This window comes from Protopterus annectens, chromosome 12.part0 (genome assembly GCF_019279795.1).
Source record: "Protopterus annectens isolate FY-2018-M chromosome 12.part0, PAN1.0, whole genome shotgun sequence".
In the NCBI taxonomy this organism is placed as follows: Eukaryota; Metazoa; Chordata; order Ceratodontiformes; family Protopteridae; genus Protopterus; species Protopterus annectens.
In genome coordinates, this window is record NC_056746.1 from 319,249,179 (window position 1) to 319,262,331 (window position 13,153).

Sequence of the window (13,153 nt, forward strand, 5' to 3'; positions counted from 1 at the left end):
ACCCCTAACCGGGAAAAGCCGAAAGACACAACAACAATATTAAAACAGAAAACTCATTCAGTTAGAATAGAAAAATGTAAAAAAAAAAAAAATTACAAGAAACTGTATACTCTGTAGTCCACTGTTAACAGTCAGCTTCAAGTTTATTGCAATTTGGAGAAAAAGAGAACCCCTCCACTTTTGCTTTTTACAGTAAGTTGAGATTTTTGTATGAACTAACATGTCTGCTTGATTCCCATTAACTAATGACAGAGTACTATTTTACAGACCAAGTGGTGCACACAAACCATAGAATCCGGTGCAGACAGGAAGCGGAGGGAGAGGAACTCAAATTTTCTTCATGTCTCACTTTAGGCATTTGATTAAAGGGCGTAATTGTTTTGGTGATGAGAATAATTTAATATCTTGAAGAAGTTTCCTTTAAGTGTAGTGATGACCCCCACCCTCTGCCTTTGCACATGAACATTCATATTCAGAAGATAATATACCTCTCTTTTATCTTCAGCTGTGCACCATTAAAACACAAAGTAAGAATAAAAAAAAAATTGGTTATCCTCATTATTTTGAGGAGGTCAGTATGGCTTTAGTGTTTCTGATCCACACAGCAGTCATTTTGTTTCACTCTTTTGGCATTACTGCTGTCATATTGCTTTTCTTCCCTGTTGTGCTTTTAGCAGAACACATTCAGCAAAAAAACACACATAACCCTTTATGATCCAGAGATCCAAACTTGCAGCTTCCAAGGAATGGCCATCACATTGCGTCATATGCCACTGTCGGATGCCTTGGGTGTACTGCTCAGATACCTGTATAAATATGTGGCTACATGGGATCCTTAAAGAGCTAGACTGCTGTCCAGTAGGGATGGCATATCTCATGCTGTATTAATGTAACTTACCATGACTGATAGCGAGGACAGTGGGCCCACAAGCACTGTTTTTGTCTGCTGAGAGTGTCCAGAGGTACATTTTCACAGTGACATCAAGTATAGCACAGGATCAGTAATTGATATGATGAAAGAAAAACTGGCATCAGTTGTATAGGATCTAGTGATGAGTGAAAATAGAAGTTGCAACTAAGAGGGGAATTTTCTTGCAATTTTTTTAGGTACCACATAATATGGAGGATTATGATCAGGTTGTGATCATATCCAGCTTATGTGTTTGAGTCTTGAATGTGAAAGTTCACCTGGAGAGGGAAGTTGGAGTGGTAAATTTTGATGATCATGTCAACAACACAAGTGGGTTATGGCTGAAGAGAAACTGTCAAAATTGTTTTCAGTGCATTGAGCTGTACTTGCCATGTTCTGCAGAAGTTGTAGAAAAAGTGTAGAAGTGCTAAGTAGTATGTACATTTTAGGGCTATAACACATTTATTGCTACACAGAAGAGTGTCAGTAAGTGCAAACAGCTTTCAAAGCTGCTAAATATTTCACCTGATTGAAGTATTTAACAGTTTTTAAAGCTGTTGGTGCTTCCCACTGCTCTTTCATTGTGGTCTCTGACCACTGTTAATGCTCTTGTGCAGGACGAAAGCTTAACAGCAGTGAAGTTAGAAAGCTGCTCAACAAACTTGTTTTTCTCCTGATTTTTAAGAGTTTTAATTGTGACACTCAATGAGCACATAATAGGTTTACAAGGCCAAACTATTTAGGCAACAGTGTCAAAATTAAATGCACTAGTTAGCTGGTATTGCATGAGTATTTTTGCATGTGTCACACTGCCAGCAATTTTGTAAATAATTGTGTCTCATTTGTGAATATTGATATGATTTATAGAAAAGTGTGACAGGAGGAAATACTGCCAGCACAGCTGTCTGGAATTTTGTAAATAATTGTGTGTATTAGAACTGTATGTTACATGTATATTAAACTGCTGATAAAAACATATGTGTTGAACAGGGTTTGTACAGTACTGAGCTTCAGAGATGTGTCCCTAGTGTACCCCGCTGGAACATAGAAGATTAACTTGAAAAAGTTAAGAATAGCTGAGGTTAAGTTACTTTATAGCTGGGCCATAAACAAAAGATGTTATCTCTCAGTTTCAGTTAAGTAGCAGAGACAATGTCTAGAGCTAGAAGTTTTTTGTATTGTCTTGGAAGGGAAGTAATTGCTGGATTTAAAATGTAAAAGTGTTTTATTGTTTTGTGACTTTCAGGATCTGCAAACATCTAAGAGAAATGCATTTTTCACGCAGAGATGTTAATTCTGTTAGTTTCTGACAAAAAGGGGGTTTAGCATGTGAACTGAAGTCAGGTGACAAAAAGTGATGCCATCCTAGCTAACCCAGCAGTAATATTTGATATTAATTTAAGATCTCTCTTAGAGAGAGACTGTGCATTTTGTATTTTGTCTTAGGGTTGACAGTGAGGCTCTGCTGTCAGAGGATGCCAGACTTCCTGTGGAAGGAAGAGCTGGGAAGGGTTACCAAGAGAGAGTTGAGACCGGGTCAACTTTCAGACCCTACATTACAAGGCTTGAGGGGTGTAGCTAGTGAGGTACCTGATTTTCAACGGAAGGGTCAGTCTGTATATCGGGACAAAGGGTTACTGTATAGAGAGTGGACCCCTGAGGAAGGGCTAGAGGGTGAGAGAATACAGCAGTTAGTAGTGCCCAGAGCCTACTGTCTGGCACGTCTAGCCCTAGCCCATGATTATTCCCTGTACAGCTGATATGGGCATAAAGCATACAGAGAGACATATTATGCAGAACTTTTATTGGCCTGAGATTTCCAGAGATGTAACAGGGTACTGGAGGACCTGTGAGCAGTGCCAAAAGGTAGCCAAGGCAAGAGACGATGTGAAAGCTCCTTTGATGCCTTTGCCTGTGATTGAGGAGCTATTTCAGGGGGTAGCTATGGATGTTGTGGGGCGTCTTCTGACTATCCAAAGTTCCACAAGGAAAAAGTATATCCTAGTGGTAGTAGGTTATGCTACCAGGTACCCTGAAGCAGTGGCTCTGTCCTCCATTGAGGCAGAAAAGTTGACAAATGCTTTGTTAGAGATTTTCAGCAAGTTAGGTTTCCCAAAAGAAATACTGACTGACAGAGGTGCCAATTTCATGTCAGACCTGCTGGGTTGTCTTTGGAAGCACTTTGGGGTGAAGCACCTAAAGACCACCCCCTACTATCCCCAGACTAATGGTCTTGTTGAAAGGTTAAACTCTATACTCAAGTCCATGCTACAGGTATTTGCAGACCAGTTTGAGTGGGACAAATATTTGCCCCATCTGTTGTTTGCTTACAAAGAGGTGCTCCAGGAATCCACAGGTTCTTCACCCTTTGAGTTGTTGTATGGGCATAGGGTGAGAGGACCTGTAGATTTGATTCGAGATGAGTAGGAGGGTGAGTGTGAATCCCACAAGGAGTCCGTTGTGGCATATGTCTTGAACCTGAGGACAAGGCTCAGAGAACTCATTGGCTTGGCCCAGGAGAACCTGGTAGAAGCCCAACAGCACGAAAAAGGTCTGGTATGATAGGAATGCTCGAGCTAGAGTGTATGCTGTAGGGCAGCAAGTTATGGTTCTCATTCCTGTCTGAAATTTTGTAAGTAATTCTATGTCATTTGTGAATATTGATATGATTTATATAGAAGAGTGACAGAAGGAAATACTGCCAGCACAGCTATCTGGAATTTTGTAAATAATTGTGTATTAGAACTGTATGTTACATGTGTATTAAACTGCTGATGCAAAGGTGTGTGTTGAACAGGGTTTGTACGGTACTGAACGTCAGAGATGTGTCCACAATGTACCCTGCTGGAACATAGAAGATTAACTTGCAAAACTTAAGAACAGTAGAGGTTAAGTTACTTTATAGCTAGAACATAAACAAAAAATGTTCTCTCTCAGTTTCACTTCAGTAGCAGGCACGATGTCTAGAGCTAGAAGTTTTTTGTATTGTCTTGAAAGAGAAGTAATTACTAGGTTTAAAATGTAAAAGTGTTTTATTGTTTTATGACTTTCAGGATCTGTAAACATCTGAGAGAGATGTATTTTTCACATGGAGATGTTAAATTCTGTTAGTTTCTGACAAAAAGGGGGTTTAGCCTGTGAACTAAAGTCAGGTGACAAAACGTGATGCCATCTAAGCTAACCCAGCAGTAATATTTGCTTTTAATTTAAGATCTCTCTCAGAGAGAGACTGTGCATTTTGTATTTTGTCTTGGACCTAGCAAGAACATCCATTCATCATCACCATCTGCACTTCCCTTGCTCTGTAAGTAAGTTCTTAGGGCATAGTAACTCTTTTTAGACTCCGACAGGAATATAGTAAGGTTTAGATGTTTTCTTTATTTGAGAATGTCCTGCAATGTTGTTTTAAATACTTCCTGTGATTTTGAACTCTGAAGTAACTATATTTTTGTACTGAGTATTGTTTTGTTGTTTTATTATTTATTATTAAATATATGTAAACCTATCTTTGTGTCTGATATTTATGAGACATATTTAAGCTCTGAGAGAGTACTTGCGTATGTATTTGGTGACACTGTACAGTCCACTCCTAAATAGCCTTGCTCTTGGTCAGACTGCCATTTGGATTAATAGTAACATTAGACAGTAGGACTGGGCACCCTTTGTAAGGGCCTTAGAGTAGCTGAGTAGTGGCTGGTGGCAGCTGGAACTACCTTATATTCTGGGCAGAGGGGGGCATAGCTAGTAAACCTGTGCCAGCCTTCCCCAGGTGTGTGTGTGTGTGTGTGTGTGTTTGTATATAAATCAAATCTCAAAGTGTGTGTGTCAGCTACTTGGGCAGGGACACAAAGCACTGGTTGAACAGAGAAGGTGCTGGAGGTTTTAGCTTGGCCACAAAGCTGACATCTCAACTCTATAGCTGTGCCAGTGGGGAGTCTTATTGGGGATCTGGAGATAGGGAGAAACCAGCTCCAGACTGACTGTGATCTCTGTGTGCTCTTAAGGTAAATTGCACTTTGTCATCCTCCCGAGTGTACGTCCCCCACTGGTGCTAGTGGTGAGTATTGAGGCTCCTTAATTACTGGGCCAGTGGAGGGACATCACAGCATGATCAGTAAGTTTTGTTGATTGTGCACTTGCCACATGCACACTAGCCAAAGACACTGAGCCATTATTGCAGATGCGTGGCATACTGTTATATCTGTCCTTGTCATGTTGTGCCTTGAATGAGTTAGCATCTTATAGTTGCCCAATCCATAGCCTGGCTGTATTGAACATGTTGCTTTCTGCTACCTATATTGAATGTAAATAGCTGCTGATATGCAAGGCTGTGCAAAAAATGCATGATGCATGTAATACTACATACAGCTCCACAACCTCATGTACTGTATGTCTGCAGAATGGTTAGAGTCAGTGTATGTATGCCATCTGTCCATCAGTGTCTTTTGCTTCTTGGTTTGTTTGTTATGTTTTGGTGTGTATTTATGGACATTGCATGTATATTGTGGTTATTGATATCCGGCATGTGAGTGGGTGCATGAACTGCTCATTCCGTGTACTTTGTGTTGGCTGTATTTTTTTTGCTTGGAAGCTCTTCAGCCAGTGGTAAGTGACATTACATGTATTGAGACCACGAGTTCATTTCTGCCTCTTATGTTCTGGCTGCCTAAGCACCTGCAGACAGCACCCTTTGACTAGTCTGTGTGGTTCACACAGGGCTGAACATGCAGAGCTCTGTAGTTTATTTTTCCATTTGCATTGATTTGTGTGCCACTGTTCAGACAGCACCTGACACACATTTAATTCTTGCTCAAGACCTCCTGTGGATGTGTCACCTTCTACGTTATCGTTTGTACACAGTGTGGAAAATGTGAGTATGTTATGTCTGTGTAAAGCAGTCGTCTGATCTTTGTCCCCTGCTGCAGAAAAAGAGGAGTTACACAGTTACTGTGCTTCAGTGTGTTCAGATGTTTGGGGCAGCTTGCCTTTGTGTATGTAAAGGAATGCAAGCGTTTTTCATGGAAAAAAAATGGTAACGAATGGAGGAAGTTCACAACTGTGGAAGGCATGGTCTTTTTTTACCCATGATGTTTGGATTACATGTATTTTTTTACACACTGATGTTTACCCCAGGGACTATAATGCTGAATGTGAGAAGCAACATTGAAAAGCTGGTGCAATAACTTCCTTTTTTCATTTTTTTATTTTCTTATGTATTTGTGGAGAGATCTGTGACATCAGGTGTATGCAGTTGTGTATTCTGTTATTTTTATTGTTGAAATGTGTAATTTTAGTTTTGTCTGCTTATTTGTATGTGCATTTTGTTACTGCAAAAAAAAAATCTACAAAATCCATTTTTTTACAATTTCTGGAGCTTAAATATTTTCCTGATGAAAGTATTAATTTATGGGTTACTGCCATTGATAGTTTTCACAAGCTGGTTGAACAGTTTTCCTTCCTGCCAGCTTCAGCTTGAACAAGTCAGAGTGACCAGTTTCCAGCAAACGTATTTATGTCTGTCTCTGTTGAGTCACCTGATAGAGACACAGGCTGTTATCAGGATAGGTATGTGTACAGTCTGCTACCTGAGTACATTATCAGTTACTGCATTGGCAGTGTTGTTGTCACTGTGTGGCATTGACATTTCCTACATTGGACAGTTTTTAAAGATTGAGTGGAGACCAGATATCCATGAAGAGCCAAAATGTACTGGAGATAATATGGTAACCTTATTTAATAAACTGAGAACCTGCATTGAAAAGTATGAGCAATGGCCATTTACCATTTTTTTCCTCTTTCTCTGTCCCACATTCCCTTGGGACCGGTTGTGTCTTTTTAACTTATCTGTCGCTTGAGGCATAAGACTATTCATAAATTTGCCAATTGTAACCCATTCACTCCAGTGGAACTCAGGAAGTTTGCACTGTAACTTTTAATGGGCAAAGCCTAAGCCTTTTGAAAAATGATGTCCTCACATTTCAAACAAATGTTCATATCTCTGGAACCATAGTGGTTATGAAAGAAGTATAAATGGCAAACTCTTCAGGACAAATTATTTTTTTAGTGGTAGTATTCTGCAGATTCTAGATCTTAAACTGAATTGTATAAGTCACAATAAACACAGTAACTATATAACATTTGTAAATGTTTTGTAAACAATTTGCAATATCTCAGCAACCACTCAAGTTACACAAATACTGTCAGCAGCATGTTATTCATCTAGCTGAGAGCTTTCATATGGAGGTTGGGTTCTGTCTGTGTTACTTGGTTGTTGAGATAATTAGAAAAATGTGAAAATAATATCTTTGTAAATTAATATAATAAAAATAACAGTTAAAATCTATTTACCTGCATTAGACAGAGTCAAATATTAATGCAGTTGAGTCTGCTGTTGTGTAAGCTTTAAGATGAAATCTTTGAAAACCTTTTACATTGTGTGGTTTTGGAATTATTGATGCAAATATCAGCAAGCACTATTTGACACCTAGAGGCGTCAGTAGGAGTTAACTGCAGATGCACCTGGGGGTGTCACTTGGATATATTGAGTTAAATAAATTCACTACCAAGCTGTTAATTGTATCCATATTGCTTGTATTTGGTATTTTTAATGTTATTGTCTTAACTGTAATTTAGTATCAGTGTGTTTTTCTGACTTTCATAAAGAAGCTGACTTCAAAAGCATTGCTTTGTGAAGACTCATTTGAGGATGCAGCCTAAGAGAATGTGCATGAGGTGTTATACTGTAGGGAGCAATTTAATGTACATCAACAACAGACAAGAAAAGAAGCACAGTGCTGTATGGTGTTTTTCTCCAAGCTCTTTAAAAAAATGTTTATTTAAAAAAATGTATGATTTAAGACGGTAGTAATTATTGTGTTCATTGGCACAAGTTTCAACATGCGGGTACACTACAAAACTTTATTTAGAGTTGTTTGTGTATTCCTGATTAATTTTTCTTGATTGTTTTTCATAGGTTTACAAGGCCAGAACATTTAGGAAGCAGTGCCAAAATTAAATGCAGCGGTTGCCATAGTTACCAAGAATCTACCAAACAGTTAACCATGAAGAAACTACCTATTGTTGCATGTTTTCATCTCAAAGTGAGTAATGTATGTTTATATATAAAGCAGAGCATCCCTTGATCAACAAACTGGCCATGTGAACATGGCTTATAAGAAAATATGGATTACTTAAAATGTGGATCTTACTGAAATGTGTCTGTTCACTGGTACATGTATTATGCTGTTAGCAACATTGTAATTGGGGGTTGTTTTGGATGGTTATTCTTCCCTTGTTTTGTTGTCATAGTCCATGATATTGCATTTGTTGTTAAAGGCTTCATTATTACAGATGCAGAAGTGACCATGTACTGTATGCATATGCATTAATGGAAATGGCTGCATATCACTGCATGGTGTTTCAGTGTTGCACATGCCAAAAGAACATTTTTTTTTCTACCGCATTGCCCTAAATTAGTTTCTTCAAAAAAGATTGTACGTCTTTATTTTAATGCAAAAAATACATAAATAGTCTTAAATGTCTAATGTGTGATCTTGCACCAAAATGTTAGCTGTCAGTATGTATATTAAGGATTGACCTAAGCAAATGCACTTCGTTTAATGTAATGTTTTTTCAGCCATTTGTGTATAATCTCATATGTGTACAATGACAACAGATAAAACTCTCCTTTATCTATGTACTTTTTTTTTTTTTTTTAATAATGAAGATCCTCAGTGTTGGGGGGGCACTTCTAGTGCATTCCTCATGGCCATGTATGGCTCCTCTGTCCCTATTTTTATGCAAGTATGCAGATGTTCTTCGTGTTTCACTGGTGCAGTCATTACATTTGGGTAATCTGCTGGCAGGTTGCCCTCAGTCGGCCTGAATAACAAAGTCTTGGGTCCTGCGTCGGTTGCTGTCTCCTCTTCCATGACGTCAGGTCGTCAGGGGTATAAAACATGCAGCCGATGCCATTTTATTCAGTCTTTCTTGCCACACGGTGCCTGAAGCAGAAGCAGTTCGCAAGTGCCGGTCAGCCGACTCATGAAATTTTCACATTCGAGTTTCAGAACCAAAGTCTTCAATTAAAGCTAAGTACCCTGTTGGGGAAACTTTTTCTTGTTCCTTACCAATGTCAGTAAAAGTTAATAATTGCATTACTTGTGGGAAGCAAATACCTCATAAGGATTTTAATTTGTACTGTATTCCTTGCCTAGGCCCAGATCGTAACGTGCCTTGCTGTCGGTTTTGTGCTAGAGTTAACCAACACACTATTGTGTCGGTATATTTTTGCTTCAAAATATTTTGGATCCAGATTTAATTACCCTGAAATGTCATTGGATAGCAGTCCGACTACTGGAGTACACAAAAAATGCAAAGAAAAAGACAGAGACAGACCATCGAGGTCCAAAACCGACGACGAAGCTTCTCCTAAGCCAGTTGCCAGTACTCAGGCGCTTTTGCAGCCCCTGATACCCGCTACTTTTGAGTCACAGGCCTCTACCGAGACCCATACGTATGCCGCGAGATTCTCAGAGTATTGACACCTCGGATGTCTCTCCCTCGGATGGGTCCGGAGCCGGTGAGCAGGCACCGGCTTATGAGGGTGTTTTCAGGCCTCAACATTTTTATATAAAACCGATGCCAGCTTCAAAAACAAAATCAACTTCTAAGTCTAAAAAACCGACGCATGAGCCACGTGCTCAGGCACCTATGCCTAAAAAACAGATAATCAAAATGGCTGAGGGCGTAATTACCTTGATCAGGGGTTCCCAACCCCCCCCCCCCCTTGCTAAGAGGCCTAGGCAAGACACTTTAAGGGAACATTTTCACTGGGAGAGTCAGGATTTCTCTGAATCAGAAAAGAGGCTTAGGGATTTCCTTCTTCTTCCTCAGCATAGGTCTTTGGCTATACCTCTTGTGTTAGACATTGTTGATGGGGTGTTTTCGGAATCAAGCATGACTCCTGATTCCCTACCTTCGGCTCCTAGTAAGCCACAGATATTACAGGGTTCCTGACTCCCACAAATTTCTATTCAAAAATCCTGCTGCTGATCCTGAAACTATCTCACAGGGTCCCAAAGGTGTAAAGGCCTCTACAGCCAAAAATCCTACCCCCTCTGATAGAGATTCCAGGGCACTGGATAGATGGGGGGAAAGAAGGTTTATACGTCTGCAACCTTGGCAATTAGGGCCTTAAACTGCCAGTTTCATACGCTTAAATATCAACAGCATGTTATGGGCCTATTGAAACAGAAAATTATGGTGATTTCTGATTGTGTGGAAAATAAAGACTTACAGGAATTATTGCATGCAGCAGAACAGGTTGGAAAGCATACTTTGCAATGTGGTTTTGATTCCTTGGAGGCCTCTTGCAGGGCCGCAGTTACTGGATCTGTGATTAGAAGGCATGCCTGGCTCAAGGAGCAACATCTGCCTGATCATGTTAAAGCTAAATTGTTGGATGCACCTTTACAGCATGATACTTTGTTTGGTAATAAGGCAGAAGAGGTTTTAAAGAAAATGGAAGACAAAGCTAAATCTATGCAAACTGTAAAAAAATTTCTTACAAGTGCAGCCACCCAGATTCAGTAGACACTGGCCTACTAAAAATTGGTCCTTTCCTGTGTCCAATAGAGCCTCTCAAGGCAAATACAGGCGCTCAAAAGGCTCTAGATACCAATCACAGGGTTCTTACAGGTCAAAGCAATGGGGTGCCTCTACCTCCAAATCTGGAGGAAACAAAGCACAAACCTACAGTAAGCAGTCTCATTGACTTCCCTCTACCATCACCAAGCACTTATCTTTTGGCAGCCCCTTGGGGGGAAAATTAGCACTTCATGCTCAGAATTGGCAGTTAATTACCCAGGACAAGTGGGTATTAAACATAGTATCCCAGGGGTACAGATTTCATTTCCATACTTTGCCAATTCCAAACGGTTGGCCAGATCTGCCACAAAATCAATGGGCAGAGGCTCAGAAATAAGTTACGTCCCTCATGGATATGGGGGCTATTCAGCCAGTACCAGAACAGGAAAAAGGACAAGGTTTTTATTCAAGACTGTTCCTGGTACCCAGAAAAGACAATGCCTGGCGTCCAATACTGGACTTATCGATTTTGAACACGTTCCTGGACATTCCAAAATTCAAAATGCTGACTTTACAACAGCTACTGTCCATGCTGGGCAAGAACGCTTGGTTAGTGACTCTAGACTTAAAAGAGGCATACCTGCATATCCCAGTAAGGGAATCGTGCAGAAGATACCTCCGCTTCAAGGCAGGTTTTATGCATTACCAATTCTTTGCACTGCCCTTTGGCTTAACTACTGTGCCCAGGGTCTTTACAAAGTTCCTGGCACCAGTAATTGCATTTTGCAGACAAAGAAGCATACAAATCTAGCCTTACCTGGACGACTGTCTCATTCAAGCAGAAAACAAGGAAATTCTTCTTCAACATCTGGCGTTTGTAAAAAGGCTTCTAACATGCCTAGAGTACACAATAAAAGAAAATAAATCACGATTGCTACCCTCTCAAAAAATTACATTCCTGGGTGCAAGCTTGAATACAACTGCCCAGATGGCTTACCTTACGCCAGACAAAGGCAACTGACTATATACTTCAAACAGATGGCAACAAAAACCCAGTTATCTGCAAGACAAATTCTGCAGGCATTGGGGTTCATGGCATCCTGCATCCTACTAATTCCATATGCAAGACTGCATATGAGGAAACTTCAGTGGTACCTAAAAAGCTTATGGAGTCAACATTGTCACAGTCTGGAAACAATGATTCCACTCATTCCCTGCCTACGACAGGAGTTTCTTTGGTGGGTAGAGACATGTCACCAAGACAAGGAACTGTCATTCACTCTACCCCCTGCCACCCAAACCCTAACTACAGACACATCAGACTATGCTTGAGGGGGCCCACCTGGTGGGGAGATGCCTTCATGGCATATGGAGCCCAAACCAAATGCATCTACATATCAACCAGAAAGAGATGCTAGCTGTTCAGAATGCCCTGACAGCCTTCAAGGACTTACTTCATCCAGGACAACTACTGATAAAGATGGGACAACACCATGGTTATGTGGTACATAAACAAGCAGGGGGGTACACATTTCTACCTCCTTTGCAGACTAGCCATGGCATTGTGGGACACAGCCTTGACTTGCCAAGTACATCTTCAAGCTCAATTCCTGCCAGGAAAACAAAATACTCTGGCAGACGACCTAAGCAGAAATCTTATGGACCCTCACGAGTGGAAACTGGATCCACAAGTCTTCAGCATGGCAACAGAGATATGGGGGAGCCTATACTTAGATCTGTTTGCCTCTTCCCCAAAATTATCAACTGGACAAATTCTGCACAAGGACTTATCACAGACAAGCATGGAAAGTGGATGCCCTATCCTACAGTTGGAAAAACCTATCAGTCTATGCCTTTCCTCCTCTGCCTCTTCTTCCCAGGGTCTTACTAAAGGCCAGACAGGAAAAACCAAAGATGATCGGAATTGCTCCGGACTGGACTCGCCAGCACTGGTACCCAATTCTAAGGAATATGTCTCAACTCCCTCCTTGGTACTTGCCTCAAATACCTCATGTTCTATCTCAGCAGAACAATGAAATTCTGCGCACTCCGCTCCAAACTCTGAACCTGGCAGCATGGCTGATCATGTAATTATTCGAATAACACCTCTCAGTAAATCTGTTATGGATGTCATTTTGGAAGCCAGAAGGCCTAGCACTAGAAACTCTTATGCTGATAAATGGAAGAGATTCTGTGCTTGGAACCAAGCACAAGGAACGGACTCAGCAAAAAAAGTATCCCTCAGATTTTACAATACTTGACTGAGATGCTTGACAAGGGTCTGTCCTTCTCTTCAGTAAAAGTCCATGCCTCTACCATTTCGGCTCACTACAACACGGAGTCTCCTATCTTATCTCATCCTCTGCTAAAGCAGTATCTTAGAGGGGCCAACAATTTAAGGCCTCCCAGAAGATCATCAACTCCTGCATGGGACCTCAATTTTGTGCTGGAAAAACTCACCCTGCCTCCTTTTGAACCAGCAGCTACTGCAGATATAAAGTTTTTATCTTGGAAAACAGCTTTCCTTTTGGCAATCACTTCAGCAAGAAGGGTTTCAGAGCTACAGGCTCTCATGGCTGGTGGAGCCTTTTATTACATTTCACCTGGACAGGGTGTCCCTCAGGACCAATCCTTCCTTTATGCCTAAGGTGGTAT

General features: G+C 40.6%; 1 protein-coding gene across 4 annotated transcripts in view; it reads left to right on the forward strand.

Moving 5' to 3' along the window:
• Positions 1 to 13,153, forward strand: part of LOC122816538 (ubiquitin carboxyl-terminal hydrolase 22-A) — a 2,071,246-nt gene that overhangs the window by 1,769,722 nt on the left and 288,371 nt on the right. For all 4 annotated transcript variants that reach the window (XM_044089386.1, XM_044089387.1, XM_044089389.1 and 1 more), the window contains one exon: positions 7,884 to 8,010. In XM_044089386.1, coding sequence (XP_043945321.1) covers positions 7,884 to 8,010 — 127 coding nt within the window. The remainder of the gene's footprint in view (positions 1 to 7,883; positions 8,011 to 13,153) is intronic.